At 34.9% G+C, this 17,627-nt stretch overlaps 1 protein-coding gene across 2 annotated transcripts in view; it reads left to right on the plus strand.

Annotated features, from left to right (window-relative positions):
• Nucleotides 1-17,627, plus strand: part of LOC128015459 (protein kinase C alpha type) — a 105,537-nt gene that overhangs the window by 35,444 nt on the left and 52,466 nt on the right. For both annotated transcript variants that reach the window (XM_052599291.1, XM_052599292.1), the window contains exon 3: nt 4,934-5,016. In XM_052599291.1, coding sequence (XP_052455251.1) covers nt 4,934-5,016 — 83 coding nt within the window. The remainder of the gene's footprint in view (nt 1-4,933; nt 5,017-17,627) is intronic.

Here is a 17,627-nt window from a genome sequence, read left to right on the forward strand (position 1 = left end):
GTAAAGATTGTTAAATGCACACTCAGAAGTAATACCCATAAAGATATGATAAATATTTTATGCATAAGGGTTTCATTATAACATTTCCATATTCATCACTTATGTCTGATCGTTTTGGCACATAGACACATCTATGCAGATTCCATTTGTACAGTGGTCTAGGGCCATTGAGACGGAGCCAGAAAGCAGCCCACACAACAGGAAACAGAAAATGCGTTAAAGTGTTTTTTCATTATTGCCTTTCACGATGTGGAGGGGAACATTTTGATTTGAAATATGACTATTTGTGTTATTATTCCCTTAGCTTGACTGCCATAATGGTCATATCAGGATGAGACATCTCAGTTACTGTGACACTGATGTCTAATTCTCTGACAGCAGTTTTGTAATGCTTAATTTTTCAGATAGTCTTATGTAACACCAACAGTTGGGCCTTTATTTCCTCTCTGTTTTGGTGTGGAGCCGGTATCGGACATCCATCCATCCATGCATCCCTCCATTTTTCAAACTTTGTTCTATGTACAGGGCTCCAAACAAAAACAAATTGAGTAAGGAGATGTTGGTTCCTATAAGATAAAAAAACGTAGGCACCAGATTATTTTTTAGGTGCCACAATATAAATGTGTTTTATTTATTTTATTATTATAATTGTAAAAAAAATGCAATTTCAATCATTCTATCATGTGTTTGACTCATCTTTTCTTGACTTTATCAGCATTTTAATCCATTTTGTAGATGACCTGGGAACTAAGGTTCACTTAAAGTGAGAATTAAATGTATTTTCCAACTAGGACCATATCATGGACCATAAGCAACAATTGGCCACTGAGTGTAGTTTGGGCTCATCCTCAATGCATTCTGGAAATGTTGTCATACACTCCAATAAATAATATGAAGAACCTTTTATGTTTCACAAAATGTTCTTTGTGGCGAAAGAAGGTTCTTCAGATTATAAACAGTTGAGAAAGAGATGGTTCTTTAAATAACCTTTGACTGATTGGTTCTTTGTGGAAATTTAAGAGTGTATGTCTTTCACTCTGATTTTCTTAATTATTAAAATGCAATTTTATAGTAGTTGAGTCACGTAGACAACAGGTTAAGTAATATAACAAGGTAAATGTATATTATGTTTGAAACACTGAATAAGCTTTTACACAAAACATTTCAGTAAGTTGTACTGTAGGCTTTCTTATAAAATCGCCTACCTTTTGATGTTAATTCATGTTCATTATGTACTATAGTAAAGAGAAAGAATAAATGGGTTAGGCTACTTGCCGCTTGAACTGAGGCGCTTAAACGACTGCACCTGCCACATTAAAGAGCCCCAAAACTGTATTTATTGTTTGTATTTCGTTCTGAATTTTGAATAATTTTAAAGCTGATACTTTGTTTATTAAAAAGTAACAAAGCACTAATCTTTTTGCAATTACCGTATTTTTCGGACTATAAGTCGCACCTGAGTATAAGTCGCATCAGTCCAAAAACACGTCATGATGAGAAAAAAACATATATAAGTCGCAACGGACTATAAGTCGCATTTATTTAGAACCAAAACGCTCTCTCGCGGCTGGAGATGGTAATGTTTTCTATTGGTTCATTTCTCTTAGTTCATTTCTCTTGGTTCATGTCAAATTAATTTTGATAAATAAGTCGCACCTGACTATAAGTCGCAAGACCAGGCAAACTATGAAAAAAGTGTGACTTATAGTCTGGAAAATACGTTACTGGACGGCAAGTGCGCCTCAAATAATGAAGTTCACCCATTAACAGAACACAACATAGACCTAAGATCTTGATAAGAAGAAGCCATTTTATTAATGATTATAAACAAGAATTGTTAACAATATTGCCAATATCCACACAGCTGGAAGCTTTACCTGTTGTAATTTGTTGCACGAAATACAGTAGATGTTGCTTTTCCTCACATTCACTGCTTACATTTCCGTCATTTCGATCTCTCTCGTGCTGTACAGCAGAGCTGCGTTGTGTCAGAGTTGTTTCGCTGCATAGAATGAATACTGTTTGAAACAATTTTTTCCACTAAAACTTTGATGCGCATTGTCTCGATTAATACGTGAACATAGCAAATGATGCAACCACAAAATAAAACAGGGAAAAAGGCATTACATGCTAATTTTTATTAAGTTATAGCATGTAAGTACATAGGCCTAGTCGCCAGTGGCGACCTCAGCAAAAACTTCACTCGCAATTTAATATTTTAGGTCAAAAATGCGACCGTTTTACTTTGCAGTTTGGGGCTCTCTATGTAGAATGCTGGAGCTTACCCAGCCTCTTGGGGCCGACGGCAAGGAAACACCCTGGACAGATGGCCAGTCTATCACAAGGCTAACACAGACGTACACACTTTCACACTCACGCCTACAGGCAATTTTAGTGTCTCATATCACTTGACCTGTTTGTCTTTGAATTATGGGGAAACCGTACTGAGGTGGCAGTGCTACCCACTGAGCTGCCAGATATCTAACTTGTTCCTGCAAAAATGTATGTGTCCCTTACATTTAGGTTGAATTTATATGCAGCTAATCACATTAATGTATTTGTTATCCAGTGAAGCTGCATATTTAAAGCTGTTAAGTGAGAAAGCACATTTATATGTTCATGTATCCGATAGAAATCCTGCCGTGCCACAGAGCACCATTTACATAGCTTTCCATTAAATTACATTACATTTGACCCAAATAGTTGTTAATGTACATAATGTTTTCAGCCTAGGCTGGAAGATTGTGTATTGTGCAGTTTTCAGCAAAACATTTGTCTTTTTGTGGCTCTAATAAAGTCTGTATGCTTAATTTAGATAGCTATAATATATATTGTGCTTTCTTTTTCCATTTTGCTTTTTTATTTAAATACCGAACTTTAAACTCATCTATGCCCCTTTGTTAATTCTTGAGATAAACCTTTGCTAGTTTGGTGATTAAATAAACTGTTTTGGACCACTACTTAAATTGAACGTGGTGCATCCAGTGTGTGTGTGTTACCTGTAGAGTTACCTGTAAAGTTTTCTAAAATAGAAGCAAATAAACTGTTTATACAAACAATATCCATATGTAATATAATTTTAATGCTATGGCCTCTGTGTAGATGTTTAAAGATCTTTAAGCATTACAAGTAATCGGTGCCCATTGGTAACATTAACTAAAATTAATAAACACTGTAAAATTATTGAGTATGTTAATTCAACAATTGCTTAGTTATTTTTAAATTTTAAAGTTGCATCTGTTAACATCAGTCAGGGAACTATGAACTAACATTAATCAATATAAATTTACAAAATGTGGTTCAGCACTTTTTTGTTTTTGGTTAAATAATAAAGCACTATTTTAGTTTTCGTTCAGTATCCATTTTAAAACCGTATCGGTTGATACTGTTAATATCGGTTGATTAATCTATATGAGCCAGTGTGGTCCAACCCAGCTACCTCTGATATTTTGCCATATCACCCAGCCCTACAATTATAATTATTATTTTTATGTTTAACTAATCAACTTACAGTAACCTAAATGATTCAAGTAACATTATCTTTATAAAACTGTCTGGTTAACGAAAGTATACCGCACATGAAGTGGTCAACATGGTACATACATGTAAACTAAATGAACTTGTTAAATATCTTTGCAGAAACAATGCATGAAATATGAAGGCAAATATTATACAAATATGTCATAAAATATCATGTGTTCAGAATAATATTAAAAAGGAAAAATGCTAAATATTTCTTAGCTAGAATGTAGACATTTGGTTTTAGAGGTCATCTTACAAATTCAAGGCATTTCAAATTCAAAATAACTAAAAATATAACATCAGTATAGGATATTATTACAGTGTGAATTGTAATGGTTCAAGCAAAGTAAGTGAATAAAGAATAAAAATAGTATTTGTTTCAATGTATTGTATCTGTCCTTTAGTGATAAAAGTCTAATAAACCTGTTGCTGTCTGTCACGTTAAAGGGATACTCCACCCCAAAATGCACATTTTGTCATTAATCACTTATCCCCATGTTGTTCCAAACCCATAAAAGCCCTGTTCATCTTCAGAACACAATTTAACACATTGTGGACGAAAACTGGGAGGCTTGTGACTGTCCCATAGGCTGCCAGGTAAATTACACTGTCAAGGTCCAGAAAAGTATGAAAAGCATAGTAAGACTAGTCCATCTGCCATCAGTGGTTCAACCGTAACATTACCAAGCGACGAGAATATTGTTTGTACGCGAATAAAACCAAAATAACAACTTTATTCAACAATTTGTCTCCTCTATGTCTGTCCGCATAACTGTAGCACTATTTTGGAGAATACAAGTTGGACACAGGCAGCAGTTTCGCAATTTGGTACAGCTATCAACCTTTTATCCAGCAAAAAATATTTTTATATTAATATGATTATCATTAAATAAATTACTCAATTTGTGATGTTAGTCATGTTGCCAATGTGTGGAACAAACATAAATACAAACAATACATTTCTGAAAACCTGGTTTACAGTATGTATGTATAAATATATTTTTTCCATCCATGTACAACCATGGTAAGTCCGTGATGTCTTTCTCTGTACAGTGGATACAATAGAATATGTTATCTGTTATAATGCAAAAATGTATCTTTTTGAAATATGGTGCTGGTGTTGATTTCACAATGAGTCAGTCTTTTGTATTAGTGTAGTCTGCTGATTTACACTAGTACATTATGAAATTACTGATTTATTAGTACTATCTTCGTCTGAATTGCTGCAATAATAAATACACATACACACAAAGCAGGAAGAGTAACAGAGTTTGTTAGCTTTGTTTAGGAAACTTGGTTTGAACCGTTTGCTCACATTTTTATTTACCAGTGGTTTACAGTTGTTGTTCTTCTTATTATTATTAATTTTTTTGGTAAATGTAACATATCTCTCTCTTTCTCCTTCTGCTAGTGTGCTGCTTTGTGGTCCATAAACGTTGCCATGAATTTGTCACATTCTCATGCCCTGGAGCTGATAAAGGGCCAGACACAGATGTGAGTATGCAAATACAGTACACACACAAACAGTGGCTCTGTTCAACATTTCTCTCTCTCACTTGTCATCTTTCTAAAGTTTATGTGGACTCAGTAGAATCCTATTACACAGGTACTGACCTCAGCTAAAAATGTAAGTGCCACTCACAGTTCACTTGATAAAATAATGTTGATCTTGCAAAAGACCTATTACAACTTACATTAGTTTAAAAGAATAATAAAGGTTTAATATTATATTAAACAAGTTGAAGTATGTGACTTTAATGGTGTTCAAATACTTTCTCCTATCCCCTTTGTGTGGGGGTGTGCACTGCAGAGAGAACTATAAGTAAACCATTCATAGGTGAGGTTAGGGCAGGAAGTTTTTTTTTTTTTTTAATCTTAATTTTTTTTTTTGTTTATTTTTACAGTTCTACATCATTTTTTTCAGCTCTCAATCAACGTCTATGGTGGTCAGTTATGTCTCTTAATTTTCAGTTTGTGTTAACAGTTATGTTTTAACTATTTCTATCGTCTACTAAAATTGTCCCATATGATTTGTTACATTATAAATTCAATGTAAATATTATTTTTTTCTTTTTAGTCGTTATAATTTAGTTTGTTTTTTTATCTGACACAGCACTAATAAGTTATTTAATTCATATTTAATTATTTTGCACATAATGTCTCTTACTTGCACTTCACACTCTTATTATTATTATTACTCTTATACATTTTCTATAATACATAGCCATAAATATGTGTACTTGTAAGAGGTGTGTGGGAACTCTCTTGACAAATGGTGTATGGTGGAGTAACTAGAGATAATGTCAGAATGTCATTCAAGCTTCCGAGACACTCCTTTTTATAGAGCACAGCATGGACGACTGTCATACTGTAGCTGTGGAATAAATTCTCAGTGAGAACTGTTTACAGAATCTGTGCACAGACTGGGTTTCTTTGTAAACGGTTTAATTGCATGCTCATACCAGTGTTTAAAGTCTGATCAGATTTTGTGAAGGGCAAAATATGTGCACACGCACACACCCTGCTTCATTGCGATTAGTTGAAACTGCAGGAGTAATAGCATTGCCAACATCCTTGTGTTACTGAACTTGAGAGCTCTCTGCATTTCATCTGTAAATGAATACCCAGTTCCTGAGAGGGGTCAGAGCAACTCACATCTGTTTTGAGTAAAGAGCTTTAATTGACTGAAGATTTCCTTTTATTATATACACGTGTATACACAGAACCAGCTTGAGGCTTATTCTGACTGGCAAATAATCAAAGCAATTTCTAGATTTATGCTACTCATTAAAGGATAGTTTAGCCAAAACTGAAAATTCTGTCATAATTAATAATTAATTAACAACTCACTCCCAAGTTTTTCCAAACCTGTATGAGTTTATTTCTTCTGTTTAACACAAATATATATATATATATATATATATATATATATATATATATATATTAGGGGTGTAACGATACGCGTATTCGTATTGAACCGTTCGGTACGACGCTTTCGGTTCGGTACGCGGTACGCATTATGTATACCGAACGGTTCGTTGGACTAATTCATTATATTAAAAAAAAAAAAAAAAAAAAAAAGAGAAATATAATGATATGCGTTCAACAAGGTAGCCCAATAACCCAAACGACGTAACAGGCAACGCCCCTGACACTCCCGAAGAAGAAAAAAACACCAACTTATATGTTTATGTTAGGCTACTCAGTCAGGCGCTCGCTCACTCAGTACGCGCTGAAGGCTCGTTGCAAAATGGCCAATGTGTTTAACATACCAGAAAAAAGAAGATCCTCCAGTAACCAACAGGTCTGGTGTTTGGGTGCACTTTGGATTCCCTTTAAGCTATAATGGTGATGGCAAGAGAGTGGTGGATAAAAAAACAACGGTATGTCGCATCTGCAACATGACAGGGTACACCAGCGGGAATACAAAAAAAAAAAAAAAAAACACCAGCGGGAATACTTGAAACATGTCAACTCATTTACGCTGACATCACCTTATTGTGTCAGTATCTGGGAAAAGACGAAAAAAATGAGAAACAAGCACGCAACAAACTATCCCTGCAGCATTTAGACACCGGTATTATAGCTTACAGGGAATCCAAAGTGCACCCACACCAGACCTGTTGGTTATTTTAGGATCTTATATTTCTGGTCTGTTAAATGCATTAGACATTTTGCAACGAGCCTTCAGCGCGTGCTGAGTGAGCGAGCGCCTTAGGGGCCGTTCACATATCGCGCCTAAAAACGCGTGGAAAACGCTAAGCGCGTCTTTCTCCTCCTTTCCAAAGCGCTCGGGCAGAAGCGCTCATGAGGCGTCTGTCTTTGCTAAGCAACAATGACGTGCTCTCTCCATGAGACGCGGAAATTTCAGCGAATGATAAATGGATTTGCAAGCTCTAAAAATCGCTTGCAGTAGCTCTGCTACTAAATTTATTTCAAAATTGCAATCCATATACAACTGTGAACAGCTGTTCCTTCATCTTGGCTGAGTTTTCAACGTTGTTACGGGAAAGGATGAAGCTGATTGGTTAGTTCTTGTCACATGACCCGCGGTGCGCTTGCAGCATTCTGAAAAGTTGAGATGTTTTTACATTTTGCTGTATCTAAAACGTACCGAACCGAACCGAACCGTGACATCAGTGTATCGTATCGAACCGAACCGTGAATTTTGTGAACCGTTACACCCCTAATATATATATATATATATATTGAAGAATGTTTATAACCGAACTGCTGAGAGTAGCCACTGACTTAATATGAATAAAAACACTATAGAAGTCCACACCTGTTAACCCACACTCTTCAAAATATCTGAATTTGTGTTCAACAGAAGTAAGAAACTTATATAGGTATGTAGTGGTTGACGGATATAGTTTTTTTTGACAGCCAATGCTGATATCTTGGAAAGCAGGATGGCCGATATAAAGCCGATTCAATTGTATTTATTTAAATTTTTAAGAAATTTTTAATAATTAGAAAATGAATGAAAAATAAATGTGTAAGCTACTTTAGATGACAATGTATTTTTCACAAATTAATAAATGTTTAATAAAAATATAATAAAAAAAAAGAAGTAAACACTGTAACCAACAGGGCACTTAGTAATCTAGGAAGTCTGTTTGCATTGGGATTTAATCAAAATAAAAGTCTGGCTCGCCATTAAAATAAAAGTCCCACCTCAAACACATCAGCCAAACAGAAAAATGTATACGTTTTTTTTTTTTTTTTTTTTTTTTCTTTTTATGTATTGGGAAGCCAGAACGCGTATCCATTGACAGAATCATACATTAGCTGGACTCTGTCTGTTTTACGCATTACTTTTAGCAAGTCATATTACAAATTCCTAATTCCAAAGAATTTAGCATATTTTTTAGTGCAGAAATGTCCATAGTTTCTGTGTAATGTACTGTAGGTCTACTAATGACTTCTGTGAGGAATACTCTTCCAGTCCAGTCCAGTGTTGTTTTGTGGTGTTTTTGTGGTTACGTTCTTCCGGCAGCTGCTTCTGCATGCATGGCACTGTGGATCAATGTTGATGTGTGTGTGTGTGTGTGTGTGTGTAGCAGGCTTTTCTAATAGAAAATCTCCATGACTCATTGATTCTATTACAAATCCATTAACTCCCTCAGCCCAGTGGAGGTTTGGGCCCATAACATCCCACCCCTCACAAAACATCTTAAGGCTAAAAGTTTCTCATAACTCACCAATTTAGGATAAAATCTTTAAAATAATGGGTGTTGGTCCTAAATTAATATTTTTGCGCTAAGAATATTTCACAAAGCAAAATATTTCCTAAATCTGTGAAACATTATGAGTAGAGTGAAGAGTAGAGCCCAACCGGTATGGTTTTTGGGGCCGATAAAATACAGTTATTAAGGAGTAAAAAAAAAAGGCAGATATCGATATATCAGCCGATATTCTTTGTGTATATTATAGTACAGTATCAGTCAAACGTTTGGACACTTTCCCATTCATGTGTCCAAACATTTTACTGATACTATGTACAGAATACAATATATACATAAATAGAATATATATATACATTAGGGCTGGGCGATAAATCGATTTTATCGATTAACTCGAATTTGTAGTTTACCTCGATTTGTTTGAATGAAAATCTGTTTTCTTTTTTTAACATCTGCCGACACTCCACTCAGGGCTCGCTGTAGTTCGAATGGGCTCAACACTCTCCCCGTGAGTTTGCTATAGAGACATGCTGCTGAGCAGAATATGTGAGCGGAGCGGTGTGATTTTGACTGGAGTGAGGAGTGGATTTTTTAGAAGTCAGGGCGTCATGGTTTTCACTCGCTCCAAGAGCGCTCCATGTTACTGTGAGACCTTATTGCTAAGACAAAAAGAAGAGGTGATAAGGGGCATCCTTGACGAGTGCCACTTTCAATATTAAAAGCCCCTGAGACAATACTATTAGTAAGTACCGTATTTTTCGGACTATAAGTCGCACCGGAGTATAAGTCGCATCAGTCCAAAAATACGTCACGATGAAAATATATATATATATATAAGTCGCACTGGACTATAAGTCGCATTTATCCAAAACCAAGTGAAAACATTACCGTCTACAGCCGTGAGAGGGCGCTCTATATCTTCAGTGTAGACTGAAGAACAGCATAGAGCGCCCTCTCGCGGCAGTAGACGGTAATGTTTTCACTTGTTTCATTTCTCTCGGTTCATGTCAAATTAATTTTGATAAGTCGCACCTGACTATAAGTCGCAGGACAATTCAAACTATGGAAAAAAGTGCAACTTATAGTCCGGAAAAAACGGTACTTCAGCCATAGGATGTTTTAAATTATCTTAATCCGTTTATGAAAAGTTTCTCCAAACCCAAATCTTTTCAGGACGTCAAATAGATAGGGCCATTCCACCATGTCGAATGCCTTTTCAGCATCCAGGGACAGAATGGCCGTATCAGAAGCTCTCTTATTAAGATATAAAATGTTAAGCAAAGTTCTAACATTATGGAGACCTTGCCTACCTCTAATAAATCCATTTTGATCTCTATGTATTATATTGGGTAAAAGTACCTCCAACCTCCTTGCCAGAATTTTACTCAATATCTTAACATCTGTGTTAAGTAATGACCTCTGACAGACTTACAAACATTTACAAACTGTAACCAGTATGATAAGAATGTCATGTTACATTTTATTTTATTTTAAATCGTAAATCTGAATTTTTTATGAAAAAATCGGGGGTTTTATTTTTTTTAGGCCTTATCGCCCAGCCCTAATATTCATAAACACATTTTTTGCAATGATCACTCAAATGTGGTGAACAAACACTTATAATGACGTGACAGAGTAATGGAAGCAGGGCGTTTAACAAAAATATAGAGAAACAATAGAGAAAATTTTTGCTTGGCAAGAAAAAAAATAGAGGGAGAATTGCTCTTGTGTAGTTAAGTGACTCTTATATCAATCAATCAATTTTGTTTATTTTGGTCCTTACAGACAACGTTTCACAAAAAAATAAAAATAAATGAACATAATTTCAGAAAAAATATGTAAGCAGAACCCTTGCTTATTATGCTTACCCTTTATAAATATTCAACCAATGAACATCACATTTTCACTAGATTATGTAATAGAACATAATAATCTAATAAACACCTAACCTCTCACTCTTCTTGTATGGTAATTTAAACTATCAGAATTTAAATGTATAAAACACCATCATAATAACCAGTGTCTGGGTTTATTTTATGATTAATGACAGGCTAACTATACGTGATCCTTATATATGTCATGTTTCTGTGCACCTCCAAGTGTTCCAACTTTGCAATGATTTATTAAAATTAATTTTACATGCAAGGATGTCTGCTTATATGCAAGCATCCCAAAGCAGGCTTCCTGTTTCTGCCAGCTAGAATGCAAATTACATTACTTGAAATTTGAGACCATATCTCAGTCTTCATAAAAAGAGAGGTTTTTCTCATTTTCTGCTAGATGTAATAGTTTTGTTATAGTTTTGTTCAGAGGCATTTTAAATTCCAAGGTGACAGTAAATGCCTAGGGCAGCGAAAGCAGTTTTTGGATGACTAATGCATGGACATATATTACAACTTTAACCTGCTTTTATAAGTTATAAATTATAACATTTAAATTTGACAAGATGGTGTCAAAGTATATTTTTTTGTATTCATTAACAAGAACAACAAGCCTCCAAAAATTTGACATTAGTCTTCTCTTTGTCATTTGCTGCTGTGCCTTGTTGTCATTTGTTCATGTACTTTGTTGAATCCTGTCAGATCTTGCTCCAGTGTTTTTGCACTGTGCTGGATTGTGCAAAGTTGCTGATGAGGCCTAGCAATCTTTGCATATTCTCTATTCTTGCCAGGTAGAAAGAGAAAGTGGTTAACCAGAACACATCCTTTAAGCAGGCACTGCTCAGAATACCACAGAAGTGACCAGAGGACCTTTCCGGACAAAGATTTAAAACAATAAATCTGTTTACCAATTCATGTTGAAGCCATACATATCCCAACTAAATTATGTCAACTCTTACTGGATCAATTTGAAATCATGTAGCTTTAGCATAGTTCAGAGTTCACTGTAGGATGGTTTTGGTGTGGCTGTGAATGTTAGCTTTGGAAATGGGCCAGGCAATTGTAGCATGTTTTGGTGACGCCCCCCAGTTGTAGCTCAACACTTCATGAGATGTTAATTGGGCCTATAAACAAAACATAGATATGAAAAGCCTGGTACCATCAGATCAAAGGAGCACCAGAAACACCTGGTCAGTCAAAGGAAAGGAATAACGGTGGAAGAAGCCGAAGACACAGAAACAATTATGTGAGATGAGGAGGGAATAAAGAAGTAATGAGAGGGAGTATAAAGCATGAGTTATAAGCGCAGTATGAATAAACATAGCTGGAGCTGAAGTTGATACCACCTGCTTTGAGTTAACTTTTAAAAGATCTGACTGAGCCAAGCTAAATTCCACACTCACATTTGCATCTGATCACCTGATGACTAGCTTATGAAAACGAGTGTCTCATGCAGCAGAAAAGATAGTTTTTTTTTTTTTTTTATATATATTTTTATTACTTTTTACGCTGAAAAAATGAACACCCGGCCCGAGATATAATAGTGAAGTCTTATCCTGTGAAAGAGGCAATTCTTGTCAATTGCAAATTAGCAATTAATTGCTGTATTAGGGCAAGCTGTTTGCATCAGTGGTTCTCCACCAGGTGATTTCAACAAACTTCCAAGGGACTAGGGATGGGAACCGAAAACCGGTTCTTATTCAGTACTGGTTTTGTTATTTGAAAAGAACCAGAACCTTGAGGTTCCGAAAACGTTCTTGTGCAACACGTGACCAAGCCCCCCACCCCCCCCCCCCACCCCCCTGCACTGTGAGCAGCTTGCGCCGCTGTTCTGAGTATTCAGCGTTTCCCGTAAAGGATGTCACGAACCGAATAACAGACACACCTCCGTGTCTCTTTAATTACTAAGCACATTGATTCCAATAATGCGCATTTCACAGACTCGTTGCGCTGTCGCGTCTTTAATTGGCGAACACATTATTTCCTACGACTGTATGTGCACTCGCGCCTTTGATAACTGTGCACATCGTTTTGTCTGAGGCCGGCGACACATTGGATGCGTGGCGCAAGCGTCTCCGCTGCGTGGCGTGTCCGTTTTCGGCTCCCATGTTAACAGGTTAGAGCTTGCAGACTGCCTGCGTGAGACGCGCGTCTCGAAACGCCACGTAGCCAGTGTGTCACTGGCCTGACTGTACATCTAACAGCAGTGCGCTGCACCCGTCGCCACTAAATTGTGTTATATTTGTCCCATATTGTCATTAATATACATACTGGCTTCAACTTGGACCACTAAATAAATAGACTGCTATTGTTATGCAAGTATGATGGTTAGATTATTTAGTGTACTGTTCATTTCAAGAGTGATAAACAAAGTGATAGAAAATATTTATTTTAATGCATTTTAAACGTTTAATAATGTGGAAACCACTCATTGCATCATTCACAATAGGGCTGTAGCTATCGAATATTTTAGTAATCGGGTATTCTACCAAAAATTCCATCGATTAATCGAGTAATCGGATAAAATTTGTTTTTGCTTAATTAAAGTGAAATATTAATTATGCAAGAGAAAATAAGACTCCTGGGTCTCTTAAAATGAACAACCAAGTTTCCTTTTTTAGATTTTTTATTTTATTTATTTTTTAAATGCATAAAATTGTTCTTTTTTGTTTCTTTTTGTTTCTTCATTGTTTCTCTGTCTTTACTTGTACTGTGAACAATGACAATAAAGTTGACAGATAAATTAAGTACATTTAAGTGGCATTCAGTTGGGGTTTTAAATAAAGCATTTTCTGAGATGCACATTAAACACATAAAACATTAATTTATCTTTTAATTATTTAAAATTTACTTAACTTTTTGGTAAACAAAGGGGATTTACTATAAAAAATAAAACATGGAAGAAATGTTGTGTGATTAAAACTTAAAAAAAAGTCAGATTTTTTTTTTAGTAGTAGGCTATGTACATGTGCATCGTGGAAATCATAGGGCCCTAGTTATGGTATGCCAGCTCTATCTTGCAATGGACACACGCCACGACGTTCCCTTTACGTTTGCCCGCGCACTCAAATCAAAACACTGCTGACTCCTTGCAGTATGCGACTTCGGACGCAGAGCTTGTGTCTCCTTCCGCTTTGTGGGTGACGTAAATGCGCTGTCACATTAAACAAAATCATTGCCAAAGAACCTGATGTGAGATTTAAAATAAATTAAAAGAGGCTTCGAGGCAGAGGAATTTGCCTCGATCATTTTTTGTAATCAAGATACTCGAGTCACTCGAGGAATCGTTTCAGCCCTAATTCACACCATCTCCTGACTGCATTATTATTTGTAAAATTGGGACTTTATGGAGAGTGTGTATACATGTTTATAAGTTTAACCATTTCTATTTCATTAATTAAGGGAAATTATTGTCTCAGCCCTCAAGGGACTATTTGGCCAACAAGCTTATTCCTGCTTGAAAAGCAAAACGTTATTGATAGTGTAAAAAACAACTTTGAAACACATGCTGATTGATGGACTAGCATTACTCAACATTACTTACTACCTACTTACTTTTACTAATGTAAAATAGTAAAAAACCATAATAATAGTTCATTTAAATGGAACCAGAAGCAGAACCGGAAAATTTCTAAAAATACCCCACCCCACTTATGAAGATCTTTACACTGTAATATATGTTGCATTTTGACATTGCCAACCTTTAAGTTAAGTTGACAGTAAGTAATAAACAGTATTGAGCATTGAGTAGTTGAGTATTGTGCATTTTTCCTTACCACTATTTCTTAATAATTGTTTAATGATTTTAATGGAACCGAACTCAGAACCGGAACCGTTAGGTGGAACCGGAATCGGAATCGGAACGGGAACATTTCTAACGATTCCCAACCCTACAAGGGACCACAGAATTATTGTTAAAATAATTAATATGAATATTATTAATAATATTTTGAAATATTCGAACTTAAATAAAATGCTAAAAAGACATGCAGTCCCTTTTCCCCGAATAACTATTGTTATATTGAAGAACCTAAAGTTCTTGAAACTTATGAAATCGCAAAATGAATTGTGGTTAATATGTCGACCATGTTTTGGTAATAATAATGTACTGTATATATGGGGATTCAAAAAGATTAAGAACCATTGGTTTATTTTGTAGATATATAAACCATGGGCTACATGAATAATACATACATACATACATAATAGTCAACATTTGTGTATCTTCAACTCTATTAGGAGTATTTTTAGTGGAGTGATATTTCATTAGAATAGAGGTATGTTAATGCAAGTATAATTTGTCTTGAAAACTCTTGATTACATTCTCTTCTAGCATGTTATTTGACTTCCTTAAATAGATTTAAATGTTTGTGGTAAGATATTTAAATTTTTGAATTTATGTCATTGCATGCGGTGGTTTTCAGTAAAACCCCTGCATTCATCATTTAGATTTTTTTCTATCTTAATTTTTTATTTTTTTTTCTGTAGTGTCTGAGATCCTGAACAAGATTTTTTAGACCAACAGCTCTTCAAGCTATAATCACTTCTTTCAGGATGTGGCCTTATTGGAGTGAGATTTGATTGACTGTTGCCGTGGGAGCTGGGAGACTCATCCCAGTGGGTTACTAGCAGCAGGAAGTGATTGGTTGGTAGGTGCGGCTGTAAGAGGTGAATGGTTTCCATCTGTCAAATGTCAGAATTTAGAAGAGGAGGCTAAGTGTTGGCAGCTGGGAGTCTCTTTTGCGCTCTTTATAACCCCAGAGTGATTATAGCACTGAAGTCTGACATCATGCATCCATTACACCAAAGCTAGGATTCTCAGAAATTAGTTAATGCACTAAGATGTTGTAAAATCAAATATAAGGAGAAATGTTCCAAGACTGGTATCACAACATCTCTGCCTTCTCATTGTGCTCTCTCCCTTTCTTTCTCACAAACAGGCAGAACAACATACTGACTGTGGCATTCTCTGCATTTATCATATCCCCTAGGGGTGAGCAATTTGACTAAACAGTCCCCAACGTTGTTTGTTTATTTTATTTTTTTAATGTCACTAGAACCAGTGAGGTTTGTTAAAGCTGGTACAGTTGAGTTTGTTTATATTTGATGTGCTCAATGCTTGTGTGTTAATCAGTGTTTATATGCAAATAAAAGCCTAAGCAACCCTCTACAGACACCTTGGCAATTGAATCGCCATTGGCTAGTAAATTATTTTGTTCACTCGCCAGACTGATATATATATATATATATATATATATATATATATATATATATATATATATATATATATATATACTGTATATACTGTATATATACTGTATATATTATATAAAAAGGCACTGCTTTTTAAATATCTGAAAGTACACTCTTAACATCAGTCAGTGAAGCATTATAATATGATAATCAAGTATTATTTAATGATAGAACTTTAGTAATTAGAATTAAAACGTGGTTACCATGTATGAATATATATATATATATATATATATATATGTGTATATATATATATATATATATATATATATATATATATATATATATATATATATATATATATATATATATATATATATATATATTAACTGAGCATGTTAACTGGACTGGTGGTGGTGCTTTGTTGGTCATTCAGTGTTTCTGTACAAAAAAAAACTAACAATAATAGTAATTCTACTATTAAGCACGTTATAAAATGCACTAAGGATTAGCGAGGTACTGGATTCATGAATATTAATCAGGTTGTTTGCTGAAATCAAAACAGGGACGATAATAAGTGAGCACCAGCCAATGAGACTGTCGTTTGTGCATTAGCTCCGCCCACTACCAGAAAACCCGACAATTCTCAAAAGCTGAAAAAAAGTTTAGTTTACATGTAGCACGTCAATTCTGCATGTAAGACTCACTCGCTCTCTCTGCTCTCACCAAAGTGATGGCGAGTGGTGCGCCTTTACAGTAGAGGTTACGGTACGTCAAACACAGATAGCTTTTAAGAGATTAACTGAGAAATAGCACAGATCGCTTGATGGAGGCAGAAACTCTGAAGCGCTAAGTCAGAGAATGTTTGGCGAGTGAACATATATTTGAGCTAAACTTAGAGTGAAGATTTAGTCGCATATGCGAGTGATTTACTCGCAATGTAGAGGTTTGCCAATGGACGTTGTTCACTTACTGAATGAATCATCTTTTTGAATGAATCGGTTAAATAAATGATTCAGTGATTCACTCATTAACACAGTTAAATGCGTTGTTTATGAATGAATTAGCCATTTGAATGAATTGGTTGAATCTCAATGACTCACTCATTAATATTCACTTGTTGTCACCTACTGGTGGTTTTAATTTCAAATATCAACTTTTTTTCACATTTAAATTATTTAAAATATCAGTATTCAACTTTTATTTTAAAAAACAAAACATTAGCCTTATTTATACATCTGTATCTGCAGTTTAAATGCATCCATGTCCACTCTGAGATACATAAACTGTGTAAATACATGCTACAGTATTTCAGATGCAGATTCCAGAAATGTTTTCTTATGTTGGAATGAAAGACGATAAGTACCAGATGAAGTGCTTCTTTTTCTTACCCAAAAATATAAAATGGAAGAAATAGTTATAACTGAAGACAATCTTGCAACTCCAACTGTGTATGAACATTTATTTATATATATATATATATATATATATATATATATATATATATATATATATATATATATATATATATATATATATATACCTGTATGTATGTGTATATATATATATATATATATATATATATTAGGGCTGTGAATCTTTGGCAAGGCAGCGATTCAATTCAGTTAAGATTCATAGGTTTTCGATTCGATTCAAGAACGATTTTTGCAAATTTAGAACGATTCAATTCGATTCGATTCACAATTAAATTCGATTCGATTCGATTATAACGATTCGATTCTGCATTCTTTAAGTGCATTCACGGGATTATTTAAATGCTTCTACTAAATTCTTTAAATGCTTAGTCAGGGTCCAAATTACAGTAGCATTTATGGTTAGAGAACCA

This window comes from Carassius gibelio, chromosome A6 (assembly GCF_023724105.1).
Source record: "Carassius gibelio isolate Cgi1373 ecotype wild population from Czech Republic chromosome A6, carGib1.2-hapl.c, whole genome shotgun sequence".
NCBI classification, from domain to species: Eukaryota; Metazoa; Chordata; class Actinopteri; order Cypriniformes; family Cyprinidae; genus Carassius; species Carassius gibelio.